The 23,253-nt window shown below is 35.2% G+C and overlaps 1 protein-coding gene across 5 annotated transcripts in view; it reads right to left on the bottom strand.

Annotated features, from left to right (window-relative positions):
* Positions 1-23,253, bottom strand: part of ZNF236 (zinc finger protein 236) — a 98,732-nt gene that overhangs the window by 21,665 nt on the left and 53,814 nt on the right. For all 5 annotated transcript variants that reach the window (XM_030011416.2, XM_030011414.2, XM_030011415.2 and 2 more), the window contains exons 15-28: positions 23,003-23,253; positions 22,197-22,298; positions 17,019-17,170; positions 15,741-15,847; positions 15,494-15,645; positions 15,166-15,378; positions 14,405-14,684; positions 13,834-13,937; positions 8,800-9,165; positions 6,676-6,821; positions 5,182-5,425; positions 4,543-4,722; positions 3,106-3,258; positions 1,556-1,746 (exon numbers count right to left, since the gene is read on the bottom strand). In XM_030011416.2, coding sequence (XP_029867276.1) covers positions 1,556-1,746; positions 3,106-3,258; positions 4,543-4,722; positions 5,182-5,425; positions 6,676-6,821; positions 8,800-9,165; positions 13,834-13,937; positions 14,405-14,684; positions 15,166-15,378; positions 15,494-15,645; positions 15,741-15,847; positions 17,019-17,170; positions 22,197-22,298; positions 23,003-23,253 — 2,641 coding nt within the window. The remainder of the gene's footprint in view (positions 1-1,555; positions 1,747-3,105; positions 3,259-4,542; positions 4,723-5,181; positions 5,426-6,675; positions 6,822-8,799; positions 9,166-13,833; positions 13,938-14,404; positions 14,685-15,165; positions 15,379-15,493; positions 15,646-15,740; positions 15,848-17,018; positions 17,171-22,196; positions 22,299-23,002) is intronic.

Here is a 23,253-nt window from a genome sequence, read left to right as displayed (position 1 = left end):
TCCTCTCTGAACAAATGATACTGCTTTCTCTCCTTTTCTCCTTCCATTTTAAGTCTAACAATTTACAGGCAACAACAGCTGTAAGTCTGTAAGAGTAGAGATTCAGTTCTGATTAATTTTTCCCAGCCTCGCATCAATTGCTGAATATTTCAGCCTTCCCTTATCTTTGTCTCTTCAGCTGATACTTTCTTTAACCCCTATATTCTGCTTTCCTGCATGGTCTTCCCACAGTATTTTCCTTTTTTAAAATCCCTTAATTAAACTTACTTCCAAACTACATGAAATCAAGGTACAAAATTACTACTTAAGATACACCATTACTAATACCATACTACTACTTCTATTTCTACACTACTGTTAAAGACTTCAATCTTTGCAGGAAATGCAGCACCTTTATGTAATACCTGCCTATTCAACATGATTCCTGCAACACAGACTACATTTGCATAGTGCCCCAAACACCGTTTTGTTTTTATTTATACCTGCATTGATTAGGCATAGTGTTTTATTAATAAACATCAATACTGCCAAATGTAATCGCTTAAATTATTACAAAGTCTGAAATGAAACCACATGTTGCTTTGCTGCTCTGTGACGCCAGAAATCACAAATGTGTCATAAGAACTATTTAAAGGTCTTTTCTTCCCCTCCCCAGAGCAAAACTGCAGAGGGAAGCATATGATCATCCTCACAAGCTTTGCCTCAACAGGTTTAATCACACCATATGCTAGACAAATAGTCTTTCATTTATATACATTTACACATTTTAGTTCAGGTCAAAAAGTAAGTAAAAATAAATCTAAACCTAGGTAAGCTAAGAAAGTAGAAGAAACACCCCAAGTTTTCAGATGTAAAATCTACACTGAAATGCCAACCACACAATGACCCTAAATTTTCACTTTCTAGTCTTTTAATATTATGTATGGATTGTTTTTTTTCTCCCCACTCTATACATTCTATTTTCCAAACATGTCTTTGGCTCTTAATGACACCACAAAAATCTTAAATTATGATAAAAACAAAACTAATGCTAAAGCTACTGGGGAGATGATAGCCCATAAAACACTATTCTTATAAAATTTCTTGTAACACTACCTGGTATTAAAGACAGTCAATTTAATTTAAATTCTGTCCTGTTATTTGCTGTGAAAGGAACTGTCACAACTGCTCTTGAACTCTCATTTTCACAAGGAGGAAAAGAAAAATTTACCATATTAAACAATAAAAAGTTTAGGAATACTAAGCTGTATTACCGAATAGTGATGATGAAGTACACAGCTTAGTTTATCACTAAAAATTGATCTCAAACAACATTTGAAACAGTAGAACCTACATGTTCATTGCAACAAAACCTCTGCAAAATTTAGCTGTATTTCTGTTTAAATAGTTTATGCTTCTAGATGCCAGTGTGCACACACTGGTGGCTGAAATTTAACTGACTTTTCAAATACTATGTATTTTCAGAGCAAAATTATTTTCTAAGCAAAATCTCCAATTCCTGCCCTGTAAGACAGTAATGTTAGTTTATTTGTCATTTCAGAAAAGCATTTCTTACCTGTGAAGTGATATTAAGTGTAACTGCATCAAGACCACCTGACAACATTCCCTGAGTGTCAGCAAGAGTCAAGGTGACACTACCATCTCCTCCAACTCCTGATGAAGACATTACCAAATTCTGAGCAGAAACTGTAGACTGAGATATGGGTGTTGTTGGAGGAAGGTTTGTTCCACCTGTTGTATTAAGTTCTGGAATATATGCAAAATAGTAAAAAAAAAAAAAAAAAAAAAAAATCTGTTACATACATAAACTCTTAGCCACAAACTTAATTTAACTTTATTTCTATTTCTCATTTGTTAGGCCTTTCTATTTTGGAAGCAAATAAATCAGTTAAACAATTAATCACATGTCAAAAATTGTCAGAGTCTCAAATGATAAAATTAGAAAAACCACATCTAAATGTAGCTCAGTGGACATCATACTGCAACGAAATAACTTTGTAACATGGCATGTGGGACATGACTTATTGCCGAAAAGACACCTGAAGAAGTTTCACGTTACACGCTTCTGTAGTCTGACCACTTTCAGAATTCTCAATGAAATACACTTCGACTCACAGCAGTAAAACCAAAATTCGGTAACTCCGTAACACAACACTCACATCCTATCCTTGCAACATGTTTGAAAATCCATAATAGCAAAAAAGGCCAGTTTATTATTAATAGGTATTTCATAACAGTTTGATTGTAACAGCTGCATGATAGTTTATTATACATTCTCCAATACAACACTAGAGGCCTCATGGCTTTCAGTTTATGATAAGCCTCAAATACCTGAGAAGATGCTACAGAAGGTACAGTACAATTGTCTGCTTTTACTATTTCATTTACTAATTCATTACACAAGAGCACACCTTAACCTTCAAATCTTACAGGATACTGTGGGGTAGTCTTCCCCCAGTATGACATTAAAGCAGATTTGCTTTATAGATGTATACGAGCACTAAAGGAAGCTATGAAAGGAGATGGATGAAGGAAAAGGAAGATAGAGAAAATTTAGGCATGCATAAGAGTGAAGAAAATTATTTACATATCAGTCATAAGTCTGTATTAGTGCAACCTGCTGCAATCAATCAGTGCAACCAATGCAACCTGCTGCACTGGTTGAAAGTATGAACAACTACATACACGCACATGTGTTTGTATATATAAACAGATACAGGTAGAAATTCATACACATTTAAAATCTCAAAATTTGAATACTAGAGCAAATTTGATATAAAGTATATTTTGTCATCTGTCTGCAGCAAATGTATCAAATTTCTTCATCCTCCAATTTATAGAAATAGTTCTTCAATATTCTTGTAACTGCCTCAAAGTGTTATTTTTAGCTATGTCTTATTGTTTTTATTTTCTTCTTAGTATGTGGAATAAACTTCACTTAAATTGGCGTAACAATTTAAAGCTAGTGAGAAAACACTCAAAGCCGTGTAGTTCCTAAATCGTAACATGCAAGATTATACCACTTCACATTTAGTTACCTGGTCTAATATTTATTTTTTAACAAAATATTATTATTTTTAATTAGAAAAATCACTGTATGCATACCTGGAGCATTTAGCGAAGTGCCTTGAGAAAGAAGCTGGTCGTTGCTTATAGTTAATGTAGCACCTGTAGTCTGACTGCTGATGGTTGGCGCTGTCAGCCTTAAACCACTATTCAGATCACTGCTTCCAGAATTATGCTGAATAAGATCTTGGCCTGAATAGAAATTAGTCCTATTATAACTGGAAATGTCTCAATGTTATTGTGCTACAGTACTTAGAACTATAAACAAGTAATCATAAAATAATAAAAGACAACCAAAATACAAAATTAATTTCTAAACATGCAGATTTTTATGCAGAGGTTCGACAAGTTTTTAATAGAGATGTGATAATGTGTATCTAGATACTAACATGTAGAGAAATAGCTGAGATTATTAATATTTAGGCAAATACTGATCTTACTTATCTAGATTCAAGGCACCAACTTCATCAAACTACAAAAATCAAGCAAACTAAAGGCTAATGGTTAAAATGGGATTTTTTTCGATCTACAATATGGATAATGAATTGCATTGAATATGTATGCTTTTGTAAAAATGCAACTTCACATGGTGTTAATTTTGTGGAATGGTCAACAAGCATAGAACATATAGAAACTGAAAGCAGATTCTATCAGTTGTTGGACACCTATATTCTATTTTTCTTGGATGAATGAACATCCGTTAACAAGCAGAAAAACAGGTGGGGGACCCTGGCACCTTAACACAGACATTATTGTCATGACACTTAAAACCACTAAACAAGTTACAGAAAATGGAAAGAGAGAAAAGAGAAAATAGGAAAAGAAAGCAATAAAAAAGAAAAAAGAAAGGAAAAGAAAGAGAAAAGCGCTAAATATTATACTAGATCTGTTAAAGAAATGTCATGACACAAAATACAAATTGTCTTTGGGGGAAATAGATATCTATAGTATATATAGGATCAGTCTCTTGGAGGCAGTAAGAAAGTCAGTCTGAATTTATTCAGAGAGACCTGAAGTATTAAACTACGTATTATAAAGACTGAATAGTACACCTCAAAGAATGATCATAACATTTATTAGAGCATGGTTCCACAGGCATTGAAAGAAAACTAGATTAAATAAACTCATCCCCAAAGCCTGCCCTGCTGGTTCCCATCCCAGTACTACCCAGGAGTTGCACTACCCCAAGTGAGGCACAGCAAGGAAATAAGAACTGGTTATATAGGCTTTGCCACCAAGATAAACATCTGTTGACTCAAGGCTATGAATAAAATCAGGAACCAATCTAACGTACATCCTCAAAGCAAATGTATCTGGTTTTCAAAAGCAGATTTGGGGAATATCTTTTAAAGCTGATGAATGTAAAAAATATACCACAGCAAAGCTGTGGACTGTGAAAATATCCTCAAATGCTACTGTATAGCTACCTTACAAAATGAAGATCTGGTACCATTAAAGATCATTAAAAATACCAACCAGATATTGTAAGAGTTATTTCTTGAGGACTTCCTGATGAGCTTGTAGTAGTAGAACCTGAAGCATGAGCTAGAACTTGACTCAAACTGGAATTATTTATGGTCAACATTATCTCATGTTGTCCATTTGAAGATGATACCATACCCTGTGAAGTCATGACTTGAGAGATGTCCTGTGCACCTAAATATAAGAGGGTAGAACAAAAAAATTCCATGAAGATCCTTTCTTTATAATAGACACAACTTTTTAAAGCAATTAATACATTATTTTCTGAGCTACTAAAAAAGACGTAGCCAAGGTAAGATGCTAGAACTTGTACTCTAAAGAATAAATTGTTTTCATATCCAGTTTATTCCTCTGCGGGTTAAGATGTTCAGAACAAAGACTTTGTATTTTTCTAAAGACTATGAATGTCGTTCAGTATTTTCATTATATAGTCCACCTTCTGAAAAAATAATATTCAAAAATAGTAACACAAAGTTGTGAAATTTGCTGAAGATGCTCATACAAGAACTGTATGCTTATTTTATTAAATGAAGTATTTGGCAGGGGGAGGGCGGCAGGATTTTCTCACTGTGGGTAATACCATAAGTAAAACTAAGAAATTCAAAGCACAATAAAACTATTGACACTGCTTACCACTGGCACTGGTCGTCAGCACAGACTCTTGCTCAGATAGGGATCCTATTGTCATGTTAGCAGATGATGTTACTGTGGGCTGCAAAGAGAGGCCTGATATAGGCTGAATAACCACATTAGCTGGCACTGCATTTTCTGTTGCCTGGAGGGAGGGATTCTGTGGAGCCATACTGGGATCTCCAGTTAGCTGCTGAGCAAGTAAATTACTCTGCTGTAATGTCTGCTGTAGAATACTTGGATCAATCTGAAAAGGAAGTTTTCAATCTGATCAATCTGAAGTTAAAAATTACGGGTTAAGTGAATATTCTTAACATAAATCCAGAATTTATATTCATTGTGTATAGAGTATATGTAATATTTAAACTTTATAATTAACCATTTTAAACTTAAAATTTATTTTTTAAAGTGTCTGTATATAGCTAGTCTCCAAAGTCACTACGTAAACAGCCTATTCAGCTTCACCTGTAGATTCTTCCCTCCCTTCTCTCACCAAAATGTTTGGGAAATCGTGATCACAGTTACATATGAGTATGCTGGGCACCAGGTACCCGCACTGCTGGCATTCTGTACTGTCTTATTGCCACATGTAATGCTTATCACTGTCTTCAGGTCTTTGAAAGTGAAAAGGCATGAAGCAGAGGGAAGACTGATATCAGAAATTATCTATTTTTTTCAGCTCCTAGGGCTCAGTAAGGTCCCAGTTCACAGTCAAACAGCTGTTCTCAACAGTCAGACATTTTACTCTTTAGGGATGTTTGGGGATTGGGGAAAACAAAACTAAAATATAGTTTTCTTCATTTTACGCTAACAACTTCTTGAGTAGAGAGACTGAGAAACCCGATGCAACTCTGAAGATGTCCCTTCCCTGACCTTGGGGTTGGACCTGGTGACCTCCAGAGGTCTCCTCCAACCTCAATGTTTCTGTGAAACTGATCAAACACAACCAAGTTCATGAAATTCATTCTTCCACATAATTTCAAATAAAAAATTTTAAATATAATAATCTCACCTTTTTCTGTTGTTCATTTTACAAGCTCAATGAGAATTTAAATTGTGAATCCAAATATTAAAAGCTTGCCAAATAACACAGGTGTCTTATGGTAAGGAAAAGAACATTCTGTGCAATAATTTGGGTTGGTCTGTTTCTGGGGTGGGGGGTTCTTTTGCGGGGTCAGCTGGGGAGCCTAAAATGCTTTTGAAGTAAAAAGACAAAATGCAATTAAAAGAAAAAAATACAGATTTTAGAGCAATGTGCCAAAATCCTAGCAGGCAGAAAAACCTGAAAAACTGAAAAAGAAAGAAACTAAACCAGAAAAAACCCCCGCTGTCCAACTATTCTTTAAGTCTTCTAACGTGGTACAACTGATATAGCATGGTATTGCCACATGCCTCACTCAATGGGAACTCTTCCAGAATTATGTATGCTTCTTAAACTTCCTTCAGCCTTCAAAGTGACTCTACAAAATTAAAAGCAAGAAACTGTGAGCAACCTACCTGTAATGTTATGTTGTTAATACTGGTGGCATCTATTCCAGAAATTTGAACATTTTGTCCAACCAGATTAGCAGCAAGTTGTAACTGTATTCCTTCAAGAGTGGCCAAGCTACCATCTGTCAAGGACACAGTTAAGTCACCTCCAGCTACCAAAGAAAACAGTTATATTATAATGTTTTTCTTTATCATTACTGACTGCCTCTTTCAGCTTGTTTATTTTTATAAATTAAATCAATACAAAAGCTACACACACACACACATTTATTTATGCCAAGAAAAATAACTTGAAGTACATTATTGCCTATTTTAAAGCTTCATAAATTCTATGTAATTCAAGGATTGTTATTATTTTAGCACCAGCTAGCACCTTACAAAACAAGAACCACTCCAGAGTAGCTTTGGGAATATGAAGAAATTTGGTATCAATTTCCTTGGAGAGTGTGCTGTGCCTAAATACAAGCAGCACTCACACATACGTACTGAACGTACACATGAAAGCTACTGCCACATTTTTGCACAGCACAAATGTTGTTCAAGAAGGTATCAAAGTTCATCCTACGTACTCACGTGGATGGAAATAAAGGTACGTTAGCATTTGAAATCCAAAATCTTTAGAACTTAGAAAGCTCCTAATTTCAAAAGTTGAATAGACTACCTCTACAAAAGGTCTTGAGAGAATATAAGGAAAAAGTCACCTTGTGTTTGACATACCTTCTCCAAACACCTTTAGTATGATCAACCAGTTTCCTTTGGTTGATGCTTCAAAAACATCTATCTATCCTTCCCTCTCCAAAATCCTTTAGTATAATAAATCTGCTTTACAATGCCCCCCAAGAAATACCTGCTCTGGGCAAAACCCACATCACTAATCTCGATTTAAGAAGGTTCCTGCCTCTTTCTAGGAGATCTGAACATGCCAAAGACTCCCCTCCTTATTGTGTTCACTCAAAAATCCAAGCAAATATCAGACAGTTTTTAATCACAAACTTATCATTAACTGTGCCTGTCAAATAATATTTACCAGTATCTTCTGAACAACCAGCAATTTACTGGTTTTGGACAACAGTTTACGTCAAATCGGATAAACTGGAATGGCTACAGTTAAATGTAAGACTGATACATTACTGTGAATTTGTGGGCATACCTTCAAAATCATAGACACGTACTGAAAAAAGGTGCCAAAGAAGCACAGGAAATCAGAGTCTCACTTTCAGAAGTGACAGACAGTCCAAGACCCACAACTTAAGTAGTAAATTTGACAATACCATGGAACATTTCCAGACACCTGAACACTATTCTGCTTTTAAAACCATCCCTGTCCCAACTTTGCCTGAGGCCAGCTAGTACTTACACAAACAATTCCTGAAAGCAATTCAGAAGTTAGCAAGGATCATTCTCAAAAGGTCATTTTCTTGCAACATGAAGTATGTTGGATGTTCTGTGCCACTTGGCCTGAGTCAAAGAATGGTCTGTGGCACATTTAATGTGCTAATGCAGTTGTAGTCACTGTCAATCGGTAAGACTTCATACCCTAGACAATTATTTAACATACATGCCTACACTAGTAGTTTTTTCTATTGCTAAAATGTTTTCGTTGGGTTTTTTGGGGGCGTGTGGTTTGTACTACTAACTACACATGTACAGCAGAGCATGTGCACTTAAAACACACTCTTCGTTATTCATGTAAGTAACTGGTGTAGACAAACTTTTCTTTGCTCTATGATCGAATGCTTGAATACAAAATAAATCTTATAGAATGGAAAGCTTACAGAATAACTGTTTTGCTTCTCTCCTTTTTAAGAAAAGGCAACAGAGTATTACGAAAAAGAACACTAGTCCAGCTACTCATTATCTCTATTTTCTTCCTTTCTGCAGTTTAACACCACAACAGAACTGAATGAGATCTTTTTAGGTGAACTGCACCTCTTCGTTTCCCCTTCATTTTCCCCTTCATTCTTAAATAAATAAATTTCTATTTACGTCACCACTGTGCAACGAATCATGAATTCAGTACAACTCTTACCTGTTTGGAAGTAGTGTTTGGCATAATTTTCTGAACTCTAATAGAAAGCAAAGTTCAGTACTTGATCTCAACACCACCACCAAAAAGTCATCCATTTTTACCTGACACTGAAGCAGGCAGGATAGCCTGGCCCACAAGTCCTTGCTGAAGTAAATTTTGATCAAACTGACTCGTCAAAACGGAGTTATTCATGATGAAAACATTAGGGTCTGTTGAGGATGAATTAAGAAGACTGACTGGCTGTAGTCCCTCAGCTGAAGTACGGGCGACAGGCTTCCTAACTTTCTTTGTCTCTGGTTTATAATGACACTGTATGTGGGTTTTTCTGCGCCCTGACGTACGAAACCGTAAATCACAGTGTGGACATTTAAAGGGCTTTGCTCCTGTATGCAGGCGCATGTGGACTTTTAGACTCCCTTTTGTAGAAAAAGAATTACTGCATACATGACAGCTGAAGAGCTTCTGGCCTGGAAAAGTTTCAAAAACAGAAAGGTAAGTGATAAAACCTCTAAAAATCAATACCATTACCAACAATTTCAAAAAAAAATAAAGATTCTAAATTAATTTGAACAGAAGAAATTTGAAATAACCAGCCTTTTTCTTTATAATTTTGACTGCTTTTCAAATGAATTAAGGATCTCAATGAAGGGTATCTTAATTTTTTCCTACTTCTAAAACTCAATATGCTGTTAAAACTTTCATGCAGAATCTTGTTTGGTCCCCTTAATGTCTCTGTCCTCCTCATCATCTCACCTTTGCGACTATAAAGTTGTTTCAAGTACACAGCTCATAAAACTGGAGAATTAAGTTTCATCTTGATCTCTTGTGCATTTGGCCTCTCCTTACTTAGCTACTCATTTCCTTTTTAATTCCAGCAGCTTTATTCTTCTTTTTCAGCCTTTATCTCAATATTGATTAGTATTAATGGATTACAAGTAGGAAATGAATAGAATTTGTAAGTGAGACAATATTCTAAACCAAAATACCAACCACCTCAAAGTAATCTAGAAGTACAGAAATCTGGTCTATACACATACGGTCCCTCTTTCTCTGTTCTCTTTTCAGACTGAATAACATTTGAAAAAAATCCTTGGTCTCAAATAGAATTTTTAATGTACTACAAATAACAACAGTTAACTACAGAGTTCATTTCATTAACCATATGTGCAACTGTACAACTCACAAAAAGCATAATGTAAATATCTGACAGAAAACATGCCACTGCAGCTGAAAACCCACTGTAAATCCTGAAATTCCAAGGCCTTCCAGCACAATATTGCTTCCTAGCTAAACAAGGGAAAGAAATCAATGTATTTTGCATAGCTTCCTTAACAAAGAATAAAATCAAGACTTCTCTATAGCTGTGATGGAAAAATACATTCAAAAAAAAAAAGTAGTACTAAGTGTGACTAAGTTACCCTTTTTACCTGGCAAACAATTAGATCAACGCCAAAACAAAGTTGACTCGATTTCCAGATTAGAAAGCACTACTGTATTCTGGTGATGTTAGTCATTCACAGTTGGTAAAGAAGTCACAAAACCAATGTGTGCCTATGATTCCTGCTATTGAGTTCTAGTTTCCATTCACACAGAAGAATCTCTCATCAAATTCCTGAATTACAATTCAACTTACTTCAGATTACAGATTTAGATTACAAAACCCTAACATTGCTGTCACTTTTTGTTCAACAAAACTAAGTAAACCTCTGACAATGTTCTGTTTTAAATAATGGAGAAGAAAGAGCCCAAGAGTAACATGAACCATTAAGACAATGGGGATCTAGGCTGCAGCAAAGCTGTCTACCACATACAGAGTCAACAAAAAAAACCTGTCTAGCAGTCTTTTCCACTACAGAAAAAAAATACTTATTGGGAGATATGAAAAAAAAAAAAAAAAAAACCAAAAAAAAAAAACCAAACCCACAACACAAAAAAAAGACACACAGAGAAAGAAAAGTTAACAAAAAAAAAGTAAGCAGCAAGGAACAAACTGAACATCTGAAATTCCGTTTAAACAAAACATTAAAATATTCAATCAGATTATGACCTGACTCTTGGGCTTTTTGTATAAATACTAGGAATCTGCAAAGAAAAAAGAAAGATGGATGAACTAGAACGTCAAACTACATGGACAAGAAGTTAATGGCCACAAGGGAAACTTGGAGGGAAGATGAACACAAAATTGCGATGAAAAGTCATACAGGAATGGCAAATGCCTAATTGTCATTGCTTCCTAATATAATAAAACTGAGTGTTTTATTGCATCTACAATTATGCCATGCTACTGGCTACCCAAGTAAAATATTAAGAACTGTTACATATACAAGAAATTAGAAAAGCAATGAAGGCAGAAATACAATGATGTGTGACTTCAGTTATCCCACTATATGGTACGTCAGGTTACAGGAACTAAGTGTTTGGCCAAAGAACCATATATGTCACAGAAAAACTTCCAGCCAGCCTGCTGGTCTGAAAGGTCGTGATACAATAGAAGGTACAGTAAAACCCCAAACTAACTGTTTGCATCAATGTTTATTACAGATGAAGTCAGGTAGGTTCCTACCCAGGCAAATCTCTTTTACAGGTGAGGAGCAGAGTAGCTTTTCAAACTGAATTGTTGTTACGGGAGTTCCAGACAATCACAGTGTAGGTTTTTTTTATTGATCATTTAAATAAAGTAAGTATGGCTCAACATAAAACCAATGAACTATTAGTGGTAGGCGTAGCCGACAGATTAAAACAGCCCTCTGAAAAGGGATCCAGGCTCAAATGCAGAAACTGCACACCAGTTAAACTTCAGGTTCATCCAACACAAGCTGGCCCAATTATGAAAGAAAATGGAAAAAACTGCCACAAGATCAAATTAGTTATAATAGGGAAAACTTGATGTGGCTTTTGTAGCCAAAATTATACTTCACAAATATATGAGAGCTCTTTGAAGGAGACTAGATTTTCACTAACAAAACTGTATCTTGATTTTTGGAGTTTTACTCTGGTTTTATATGAAAGGACCTTAGAAAAAATTATGTCACAGGATAAAAGGACAGAATTAAAGAAAAACACTTATAAGACTGAAAACAAAAGGTAGGATTATATGGAAAATTTTCACAAGGCTGGAAGTCAGCAAGGGAGTTCTTTAAGCACATGAGTGAGGACCCAAGCTAGTCAAAATTATAATATATATAAAGTGGAATAGAGGATGAACAACAGGTTGGAAAAATCTGTTAAGGATATTAAAACAATATTTTACAAAGCTCTGTTTTATATTATTAAAAAGTCTGTAAAATCATAAAAAGCTTGAAAAAAGAAAAACAGGGAACAATTTCTCATTAATTCTCGAACAAAAGAACTAGTGGGCTTAAGAACAAAATCATCAGATAGCACACCAAAAACCAAATTTGAATCAAGGAACTTATTACTACTGGATGTACTAGAGGCCATTCGTTTTTACCCACTTTTTCTGGGTTCAGAAAACAATTGGATAAAACTAATGAAAACTATTCCATTAAAGGTAGTGAGCAAAAAGATACAATCTCTAGTTCAGAGTCCCACAACTTGCAAACTGCTTGAACCTGGTGGAACATGATCAAATCCCTGCTTTGTTCTTTTCATTATCCTTAGCATCTGCTACTATCTGAGACAAGATACTGATCTACAGAGATCTGGTGTAACACACACGAGTGGTATTTCTTACTAAACAACCGTAGAAAGTACAAATACACTGAATTGGAAAGGGAGCTTCCTTGAGCAAAATAATTATATATTACAGCTTGTCCTGGTTTTGGCTGGGATAGGGTTCGTTTTCTTGCTAGTAGCTGGTATAGTGTTATGTTTTTGATTTAGGATGAGAATAATGTTGATAACACACCGATGTTTTCAGTCATTGCTAAGTAGTGTTTAGACTAAGTCAAGGATTTTTCAGCTTCTCACGCCCAGCCAGCAAGAAGGCTGGGGGGGCACAAGGAGTTGGGAGGGGACACAGCCAGGGCACCTGACTCAAACTGGCCAAAGGGGTATTCCATACCATGTGATGTCATGCCCAGTATATAAACTGGGGGGAGTTGGCCTGGGAGGGATCACTGCTCGGGGACTAACTGGGCATCAGTCGGTGAGTGGTGAGCAATTGCATTGTGCATCACTTGTTTTGTATATTCCAATCCTTTTATTATTATTATCACCATTACCGCTTTCTTCCCTTCTGTTCTATTAAACTGTTCTTACCTCAACCCACAAGTTTTACCTTTTTCCTTCCGATTCTCTCCACCATCCCATTGGGTGAGGGGGGAGTGAGTGAGAGGCTGTGTGGTGCTTAGTTGCTGGCTGGGGTTAAACCACAACACAGCATTAAAAGCCTTCTTTTTTTTTTTTTCTTTTTTTCATTTTTAAAAAAAGCTTATAATGCACCTTAGTAAAACTGTAGCCAGTTTTAGAAATTAATTAGTTTAGGATTGGGTTTATTACCAAAGTTCAATGATAAGAAGAAAACAAGTATGAAAGATTTAAAGAGGTTGGTTTTTTTAATTTGTGCAAAATTGGGGTTGAAAAATACTACTAAAATCAGACCTCTCTCAGAAATACAAAGAAACTACTGTAAAAACCTAAATATTACAGAAATTAGGTTTATATCCAGCTTGCATGATTCAAATAGCTCAATGCTCAAATTTTGTAGCCTTTATTTTTCAATCTACATAGCAAAACAAACGTTTACATTTAGAATTTTTTTCTTTAACTTAATTTTATAAAATTCTCCCACTCCACCCTCTTGCTCAGGAAGATCATTTAGCATTGAAATGCTACAGCAGATTTGAAATTAAATAGTTAGGGAATAGAATAATAAGAATTCTATTAGAATTCTGTGTATTCTAATAGAATACATAGTTTTTCCATGAGCTAAGACTATGACTGCTTTATAAGCCTACCAATACAGAAGGCTGTAATAATACTGTTTATTCAAAGTATCATAATACGATTCATTTGATGATGCCATAAGCACCAAATTTTACCTAGCACTGCCACTCATAGTGCCATTTCCCAGATCACAGTGAACCATTCCATTCCTTGCAAAATCTTTAGTTAAAATAGCCTGTCAAGAAAGTAACCGGTTTCTAAACAAAGACATTCAAAATCTTACTGACCTGTGTGTGTTTTAACATGACAATCCAGAGTGGATTTTACGGTGAAACTCTTTCCACATTCTTCACACTTATAGGGCTTCTCTCCAGTATGGATACGAACATGCCTAATAATTCCAGAATACATGTATATGTGAATTTCTACTCTTACATCAGTTTGTAGAAATATTTATTTTGTATCTTCCTAATTTTAGAATTAATTGAATACTTATATTAATATTACATTAAGCAGAACTAATAAAGAAGATGGTTTAAGCATTTGCCTTTTTTCAAACTGATTTTTACATGTTTTTATATGCAAGTCCTACAACAAGAAATGAGTAATTTATTCTTAAACTTCATAATAATAATTTTAATACTGCAGGAAAAGAAATATGAAAAGGCTGGTTTAGTCATATTCAGAATATATAACATTTTGACACATATTTTTAAACTGTTCCAAAAAAGAAAAATGTATGTAAATATGAGTCAAACTTTAGCTTAGGAATAAAAAAGTTATATGAAACTGTTACTAGAAAGTTCCTGGTGAACAATTTAGAAAATTGAAAATACGCAAAACTTTTCCATTCCTTACCTGACTAAATCACTGGGTTTTTTAAAGCTTTTGGGGCAATAACTACAACAGTTGGCATATTTGGGCTCTGCTTCAAGTTCTGCTTGCTTATCTTTGATCTCACTAATTCTGTCTTTCTCTGCAGCAGACTGGACAAGAACTTTTTCTGAGACAGTGGCACTTTCTCGAGGCCTAATCTTTGCCAGTTCTGCTGTTTCTTCTTCTGTAAAAGTTATGACACCAGGACGAGATTTTCTGGAAGTTCTTTCAGAGTTTTCATCATCATCTTCAACACATGCAACTATCAATTAAAAAAAAAAAATACACACGTCTGTTTAGTTTAATCTGCCAGCAGAAATTACAAAAATAGGAGGGTTTATTATTAAACACATGGCCACTACATTACATGCTTGGACTTAAATCTCTGTCAGAGGCCTAACTACTCATGTCTGCTTTTAAAATAAAGCTGGATTTATAATTCTTATTTTTACAATAATTAAATACCGGTATAAGTATTTAGGACAAAAAATGTTCTACTTAAGTGACACACTAAAATAACTATGTAACATACAGTAACTTGAATACACTGGACAGACTCCTGGAAAACTGATTTCTTTAAACAATTTAGGTAACACAGCAATTTCAGTGGCTCTGGACATTAGACATTATCCATGCTGGAAGGCTAATTTATAACATTACTGTCACAGCATTCATGAAATCCACTGAAACATCTGTACTTGTTACGTAGTAAGGACTGTAAGAGTAAAAATGAAATAATTTACCTCCCCCTCCTGATTCTGTAGCTGCTGCTACAGCTGAGGAGACTGCCTGATGTTTTTTCATATGTTTTTTGCAGTGAACAGTTGTTCGAAAGCTTTCATCACAGAATGGGCACTTGTAAGGCTTCATGCTCATGTGAGTTGCCATGTGCCTGGTAAGGCTGCCATTAGTTGTGAAGGAGGTATTGCAAATGCTACAGCTGAATGCTTTAACTCCTTAAAGTAACAGAAACAAATAAGTAGCACGCCATTTGTTTAAGTTCACTTATACAGCACATTTACGAAACCCAAACGTGAGTTAAGCTAATATAGAGCTGGTATACTCTGTTACCTGTATGAGTCTTCTCATGTGACTTAAGAACTCCTGACGAAACAAAGCCACGACCACAGAGTTGGCATTTATAAGGTTTCTCACCAGTATGAGATCGTACATGTTGTTTCAAATGGCTGGATTTCTTAAAACCCTTGTTGCAATATTCACATCTATTGGAAGAAATTTTTTTTTCATTAGTTGCATATAATTACTAGCCATAAAAGGTTCAGGAAATTCTGCGACAGAACCTAAAAGTATAACAAACCTATATGAACGCCTGCTTTGATCTTCGTTATCCTCAAGAAAATGAGGCCGTTGGGTATGCAATTCAAGCTCTTCTTGTGATGACTGATCTTGTATCAAGCGAGTAGTCTAGAACAAAGCCTCAAGTAAATTTCAATAACACAATGACACAAAATAAAGTCACACAAATAGGCAAGAAATAATTACAGCATTTACAGTCAACACAAGTAATCAAATTTATGCTTTCATAAATTTTTTGACAAGAAGTTAAGAGTGTAATATGATACCTCGCTCTTTCATAGTGAGAAGGAAAACAGCAAAATGTGCACCTACTGAATCAGAATAAACAGACAACGTGGTGCACTTACACTTCTGTGAATCTATGCAAAAACATGTCTTGAGTCTCATAGATTTTCTGCTGTTTGAGGGGTTAAATTTAACACTAAAGCAGCTGCTTTAAACAGTATGGGCCCCACACTGAGTAGTAAAATGCACAGCGGTGCTGACAGACTTCATGGCTTTTTGAATAGGTTTTTCCTCTAACCAAAAACCACCACAGAAGAATCCTTGAGAATGACAGCATGTTTTAAGATTTGAAGAGAATAAAACTCCAAAGCCTGTAGGCTGAAATTACTCAAACTCTTCCAGATCCTAACACTCACCTCAGTTCTCTGACCAACATTATCCCTTTGCAAGTGAGCATGAAGGGACAATAATTCATGCAGGTCATCATGATAAACACATTACTACAGATGTCTTCATGCTAGGTAATGCTACCATCATAAAAGTTTATATTTAAACTGTATTTTTAGCAACTAAACTCTTCTACAAATTTAATCAGATGAGAACCACAAAAGAACATCATACACTGCAATATGCAAGCTCCATGAATGATCACTACACATTTGTAATGTTATTTTTATTGCTTGATCATATCTATATGCACAGAAATTAAAGAATTAGCACAGAATATAGTGCAATAATGTAAAATTATTTCATAACATTAGGTGATTTCCTTAGTTTTAGACTTACAATCCAACTTTAAAGCATTATATCCTTTTTTAAGCCTAAAGCATCAAAACTTACAACTCTTTTTTTAGAAAGATGTAGCCAGGTCCACTTATCCTCCCCCCCCCCCCCCGGCTTTTATTTTCCAGTTGTTAAACATAAGCAAGAAATTCTAGAAAAGAAATCATGAAACTCTTCCGACTTCTCAGTTCACCTAATCACCAATGAAATAGTTCAAAGAAACTCATCACTGAACACCAAACAATGAATTCTGCCTTCTAGCAGTACTTACTACGTTAATAGTGTCTGTATTTGGAACCTGAAGAAGGGCTGGTGGATGGTAACTTGTTGAAAGAGCCTGAGATTCAAGTGTGCTTGAATCCTGCAGCTGCTGTACAGCTGGAAATTGAGTCTGTTGATTGTAGCTGTCATTCACTGTAAAACCTGCCAGAAATTAAACAGTCAAAAACCTGTCAAAAACACTGAATTGGTCTTTGAATAACACCACACTTTTTTGAAGACTACCTTCAAAAGAGATTAGGTAGTATTACCATATAGTAACACTCATTTTATACACTTCACTGTTGAGTGACAAAATACACAAATGTTTCTGGCATCTATGTAATATGCATAATAGGGTTACTTACCATTAGCTGGAATTCTATTGGAAAATCTCCTCCACAGAAAAACACTGTTTGAAGTTTCTTCGGGGTGCCACAATTACCTTAGAGCCATTGAAATTTTGAATTTCTTGTATGTAAGCATGCATGTGTCAAACAGGTTGACCCATCTCCCTTTATCCACGTTGGTACCACGCTCCCTTAACTACACTGGAAGCCGATCACAAGGATGCAAAGCTCAGTGGGGAGGATGGCGGGTGAGTGGAGGAGATAACCCAATAGGAGAACTCCAGTTTCTGATAAAGTAACCCCATTTTCTCCTACTTTGGATCTCCTCCACATATTCCCACTCTTTAGATAATAGTAAAGTAGAGCCTCTCAAAGGCAAACTGCAAAGTAAAAAATAAACATATTTTTATTCACATTTCCAGTATGAAGACCTGAAATTTTTATTCAGTTTTGTTCTTCTGAAATATCAGATCTTAATCACCTCCTTTGCCTAAATGAATGAATGAAATGATAGTATCAATGATTCAGAGCCAGGGAAGCATAGCTCAGATTGCAGGGTTTTTTAATGCTATTAGAAATGCCCTGTTATCAACCTCTCTAAGCCCTAATATTTCTAATATTAAAAAAAAAAAAAATCAATGTTATGTGGAAAAAAAATTAAACCACAAGTATCAGTAATTAAGGTAAGGGCAGCAATTTTACTATTTCTGTGCAGTTTGCCTTTAGCGGACAAAAAGGATGAAGATTATGAAAACAGGGTAGAAACAAACCCACATCAGATGATCACAGCATCAAAGGCCAAAAAGCAATGCTTAAAGAACATTTTGAATTACAGTTTATCTAAAACTGGGATGTGTTAAGTTTAAGCAGAAATTTCCCAAAAGACACTTTTCACAGCAGAAGAATACTATTATCAATACAGGAAAAAAACCTTCTTGTATGCTATTGCTGACACCATAGAATGAAAGCTAACAAATGTAAACAAATCTTGAAAACATTATTAGTCAGGTTGTAACTTATCACCAAACCTAATGCTGCAACTTGTTTATTATCTTCTCTCCTAGAACTACCAAGATTAGAAGAAAAAAAAGATTCAACAAGCTGAACCCTTGCACCTCAATTACTCTTACTGAAAACACAAAATAAAAAAGTAGCCTGAAGAGCAGCGATGCAAAGCTTTAAGGTGATAAGCGGGTGGCTACTTTCTATTTTGCAATACATTTTAAAAGCACCTTTCTGGAAAAATGGTATTCCCACTACACCTGATGAGAACGCAAAAAAACGAGCCTCAAGAAAGTGAAGCAAAAGTGATGCCACTTCCACTTCCATGCCCTACATTAAAAAAAAACCAAAAAAACAGGACGTAACTATTAAATGTACAAAGAAACAGCTATCTAAAAAACCTGAAACTTTTTTTTGATTGGTAAGTAATTTCTACTAGCTAAGACAGAAAAAAGAAATTACTATACCATGACCTGTTTCAATTCACAGTGTTTTAATAAAAGCAATTATTGACATCCTGAAAAATTTCCCAGGATCATGCAACAAAACACTCAGGAAGAAAAGTTCTGAATTTAGAAGTATTTAGGGACAAACTGAAGAAATACTACTTCTGAAGGTAGTTCTGGAATAAATATAAACCAACACTTTAACAAGAATATGCATGATGCAACCCCATTTTGCTCAATACCTAGCATGAAGGTCAATTTCCACTCAAAATTTTAAAAAGATCTGACAATTTTGAGCATGCTAAAGGCATTTGCTACCACCATACTATTTCTACAGAACAGCATTAAAAAAAACCAAAACAAAAAACCCCCCCAAAAACCCCAAAACCATCACACCAAAAACCAGACGTTCAGTCTGAGGGAGAGATAGAAATAAATTTCAGAACCTTTATTTTCTGCTCTTGTTTTCACCATTACATATCGTTTCCCAGAAGCTTTTGCTTAATCTTCAAAGAACAGAGAGCATCTTAAGCTCTGTATAATAAGAGGAGTCTCTTACTACAAAGTCCTCTAAACTTGAAATTGGATTTTGTTTTATTTCAGTACAAGTAATCATTTGCATTGCTTGTTTTTTTCTTGGCTTTAGGACATCATCCAACCTAATCTCTTCCACATTAACAAAACATACTGAAAAGACAGAATACTCTGGAAATCAGTTTAGTAGTGGAAAGATATGTCTTGTACAGGAGAATAAGAAAACAACAGTATGATAGTTCATAGCAAATACAATATTTTACTTCAGACAAAACTGGAAGTCTTTACTGACAGATCATTTGAATTCTAACATTACAAACATATCTACATGCACATGTGCATCTCAGTGGGGGTCAGTGACTAAAATTTAAATGTTCTGCAGGTTTGCTTCCTAGGCAACTTTTGGGAACTAGCTGAACAGTACTGACCAGAGTCAATCTGTAAAGATCTACTGAAAGAATGAGAATTCCAAGTCCTGAAATTGCAGATCAACTTCTTAGCAAAGCAGAACAGCAGGTCTGGTGGTGGCAAGGGTATATTTGTATGGGCTACAGAATAACAGTATTTGGACTTGCAGTTTTTCAAAATCACTCTCCTATGACCACTGATTATTAACATTCAATCATGCTTACAGGGAGACTTTAAAGGAAGAAAAGGTGACATAATCTATATGAAAACACATTTGGTGACAGACGATATTCAATAACCCAAAGACATTTTCTGATACAAGATCCATTTGGTTGTTCTGACCTCACTAACAAGTCTTCAGATGAAGACACCTGAATATGTAAACTACAGAGAACACTGAAGTCCTTTTTCTTAGTCTTCAAATCTAGCTCATATGAGTAACAGATTATGATACAGCAGCACCCTCATAAGATCTGCACTTCTTTACAAGTCTGAACAGATCAAGAAAATCTATCTGAACAAATCAGAAATTCTGTAGAAGTATTAAAAACAAACCTGAAAGAATAAACAAAGTTCTGACAGGTCTGTGCAGCCTAGAGATCAGCCTTATCTGTCTGAAATGGAAAGATTTTCTTTTTTTCATCAAATGAAAAAGAAAAGCCAAAAAACCTACCGAAGAGTTTTTAAAACTCCTATGTTTTTCTATTAATAAACACTGAGCCAAAATATTTGCACAAGAATACAGCCTAAAAATATCAAGGATAAAAAAGACATAGTGTTTTAAGCTTGAATGTTCTGCCTAGCTGACAGGAAAAAGAAATTAGGAGCATGAAGCACAGATGCAGACATAGGGAGAGGGTCGACCAATTTAACGCATGCATCCGCGCAAATGCTTACCTACCTGAAATTCAAAAATTTTGAAGGGCTCCAGGATCTTCAAGGAAACTTCAAAGAGTTGGGAATCTGTGGATGAGATTCCAAGTAGAATAGGAGACATCTTATACAAATGAGACTTAAAAAAACCACACCACAGATGTTTTGATTCTCTGTACCAATTTTATAACGTACCGATGATCAGCCTAGATTTCTGATGATGAAAGAATTGTTTTGTGAGATTTAGAATAGTCTCCCCGCTCCCCAAGAAATCACTCAGTGTTCGATATTTATTTAATGGAGAAGATAGACATACATAGAAACTGAAGTCTAAATAAGATAACAAAACAAGGTTTACGTATTGGATTTTCAAATTCAAAGGAGCTGTAAAAATCCAAACAAAACCCACCACCACTCTTGAGAGTAACACAGAGTGAAAGGTTGCACTTTTTTTCTGTAGTGTCTTCTCATTCATTTGGAAAACTGTAAAAGGCAACCAAGGAAAATAATCCATAGGGTTTTAGCAGGACCTGGTTCAGTCTTGTTTAATAAAGGCAGACACTTTAATATTTTTTCTAAGTTACATATAAAGCAGCACAACCTAGAGAATTAAAATCGGCAACAAACTATACTATTTCTTCACAGCATCATTCAACTTAGCACAATCAATTATGTTTTACAAAAGGCACTATATACTTCAACAGGGAATGAAATTAAGAACAGAGAAGTTTAAGCAGATGGAATACCAATGACTGGTTACCAGTTACCTAAGTATGAAGTTATTTGCTGGAGTCAGAAACAAGGAGGAAGAGGATCAACTGGTCAGCCAGCGAGGTATACTTCCCAACCAAACGAAATGTAAATGCCTTAAACATAGCCCCCCACTTCCCTGCCCCCCCCGCCCCCGCAAAAACCCCAAAACAAAACTAGTAGCTTCATATCAAGAAACAACTCCAGAAATCCAGTAGTGAAAAACAAAGGAACACAGTCTTTTCTTCATTCTCTGCGGGTGACATAAGCTTTACACTATTTCTCACTATTCTGTAGATTTAAAGAGTTTCCAAATGTTTACAATCTCTTTATTTGTTACTTATGTAGCTTTATAAAATACAAAAGGAAACTGCTGTGGTTAGGTGAAAGTATGATTTTTACATGATTGTATTTTGCACTTATTCCATAATGAATCCCAACAGCCACTCAGTCAAATCTTAGATGGTGTTTCTTATCATCTCAGATTACGAGCACGCATATTTAGGGGGAAAGTTGTGTAAACTGCCTACTGCCACAGCAATTTCAAACACAATCAAGGAAAGAATATTAAATGCCTGACTATAGACCCCATACTGTAATGACTAACTATTGGCTCATAAAAGCAAAATCCATTTATATTTAAGTATTCAAAATACTTAATTCCACCAAATATAGTTTCAAAATAGTAATTTAAGAAAAAGTTTTTGCAAGTTCTCTGCATTGCAGTTACTTTGCCTGTGGATGCCCACTTTTGAAATGCTTTATGATAACTATGCTGTAAAGCCAGATTTATAAAAATCACTTTAAAACCCATTATTTATTACTAACCTTGTGATAAGCCCTGTTGATCAAATGGCTGCTGTGTTATAGCTTGTTGTTCAAATTGAGTGATGTTTTCCTGTAAAGCATGCTGGGATGTCACAAATCTATCTGAAATGGGGAAAGTAAGAAGGGGGGGTGGGGGGGAGAAGAAAAAGGAAGGAAAAAATGTCAAGAAAAGATTATGTAATTAACTGGATAATTCAGTTGTTCCCAAAACCCTACATTTTGTAGTCATCTGAATTTTTACTGCATTAAAAATAAATAGAAAATTATTAGCCAAATAGGCACTTAAATCTTTCCTTGTTGTAGGCTTTATTTATATTCCTCTGTAGTACTTGCTAACTCATTACACCATGAAAAAGAGCAAATAAGCAAAACCAAAATACTTTGTTCTACTAATTAGTAATAGAATAAGTACATGAAATATTTTGTACTCTCCCGTCTCAAAACACAGGTATTACTTCCTAAGTAGACTATATAGCAGTGTTTTTTATTAATAATAGAGGTGATGTGGTAAAGTTTAGTGCACATAGTATTATTTTTCTGTATATTTGTTTAGTAGTTTTGTTTGATACAACTAAATGGTGCAAACCTTAATCAATCTTTGTATTTTTAACAGTAAACCTACACAGCAATGAATGAAAGAAATGGTACAATAGACTTTTAAGTAGTTAGCTTTTACTCCATGTACTTTTCTAGTTGTTTACTTGCATTGTCTTGAAACTCAAATCATTGACATTTGTGAACAAAAAGTTATTTGAGAACTTGTAAACTTACCTCATTATAAACCTTATCATATTTCAAATACTCACCCTCATCTTGCTCTAAAGGCTGATCAGCCAATTGTTGTTCTAGTGCTGTTTCTTCTGTGCCTACTACTGGCTGCTGGTCTAACTCTAAAATAGCCTGCTGATCTGTTGTAACAGCTTCTGACTGCTGTAGCTCATCGCTTTCAATCTCCACTTGCATCTGTGTAGAAACATGAATGCTCTGCTGATCTACTGTAGAATCATCTATTGAAGCAGACTGCTGATGCTGCTGAAGTTGCTGTGCAAGTTCATAT

Source organism: Aquila chrysaetos, chromosome 4, assembly GCF_900496995.4.
Source record: "Aquila chrysaetos chrysaetos chromosome 4, bAquChr1.4, whole genome shotgun sequence".
Taxonomy (NCBI): Eukaryota; Metazoa; Chordata; class Aves; order Accipitriformes; family Accipitridae; genus Aquila; species Aquila chrysaetos.
Note: the sequence above shows the minus strand (reverse complement) of the source record. Positions and strands in the feature narration are given on the sequence as shown.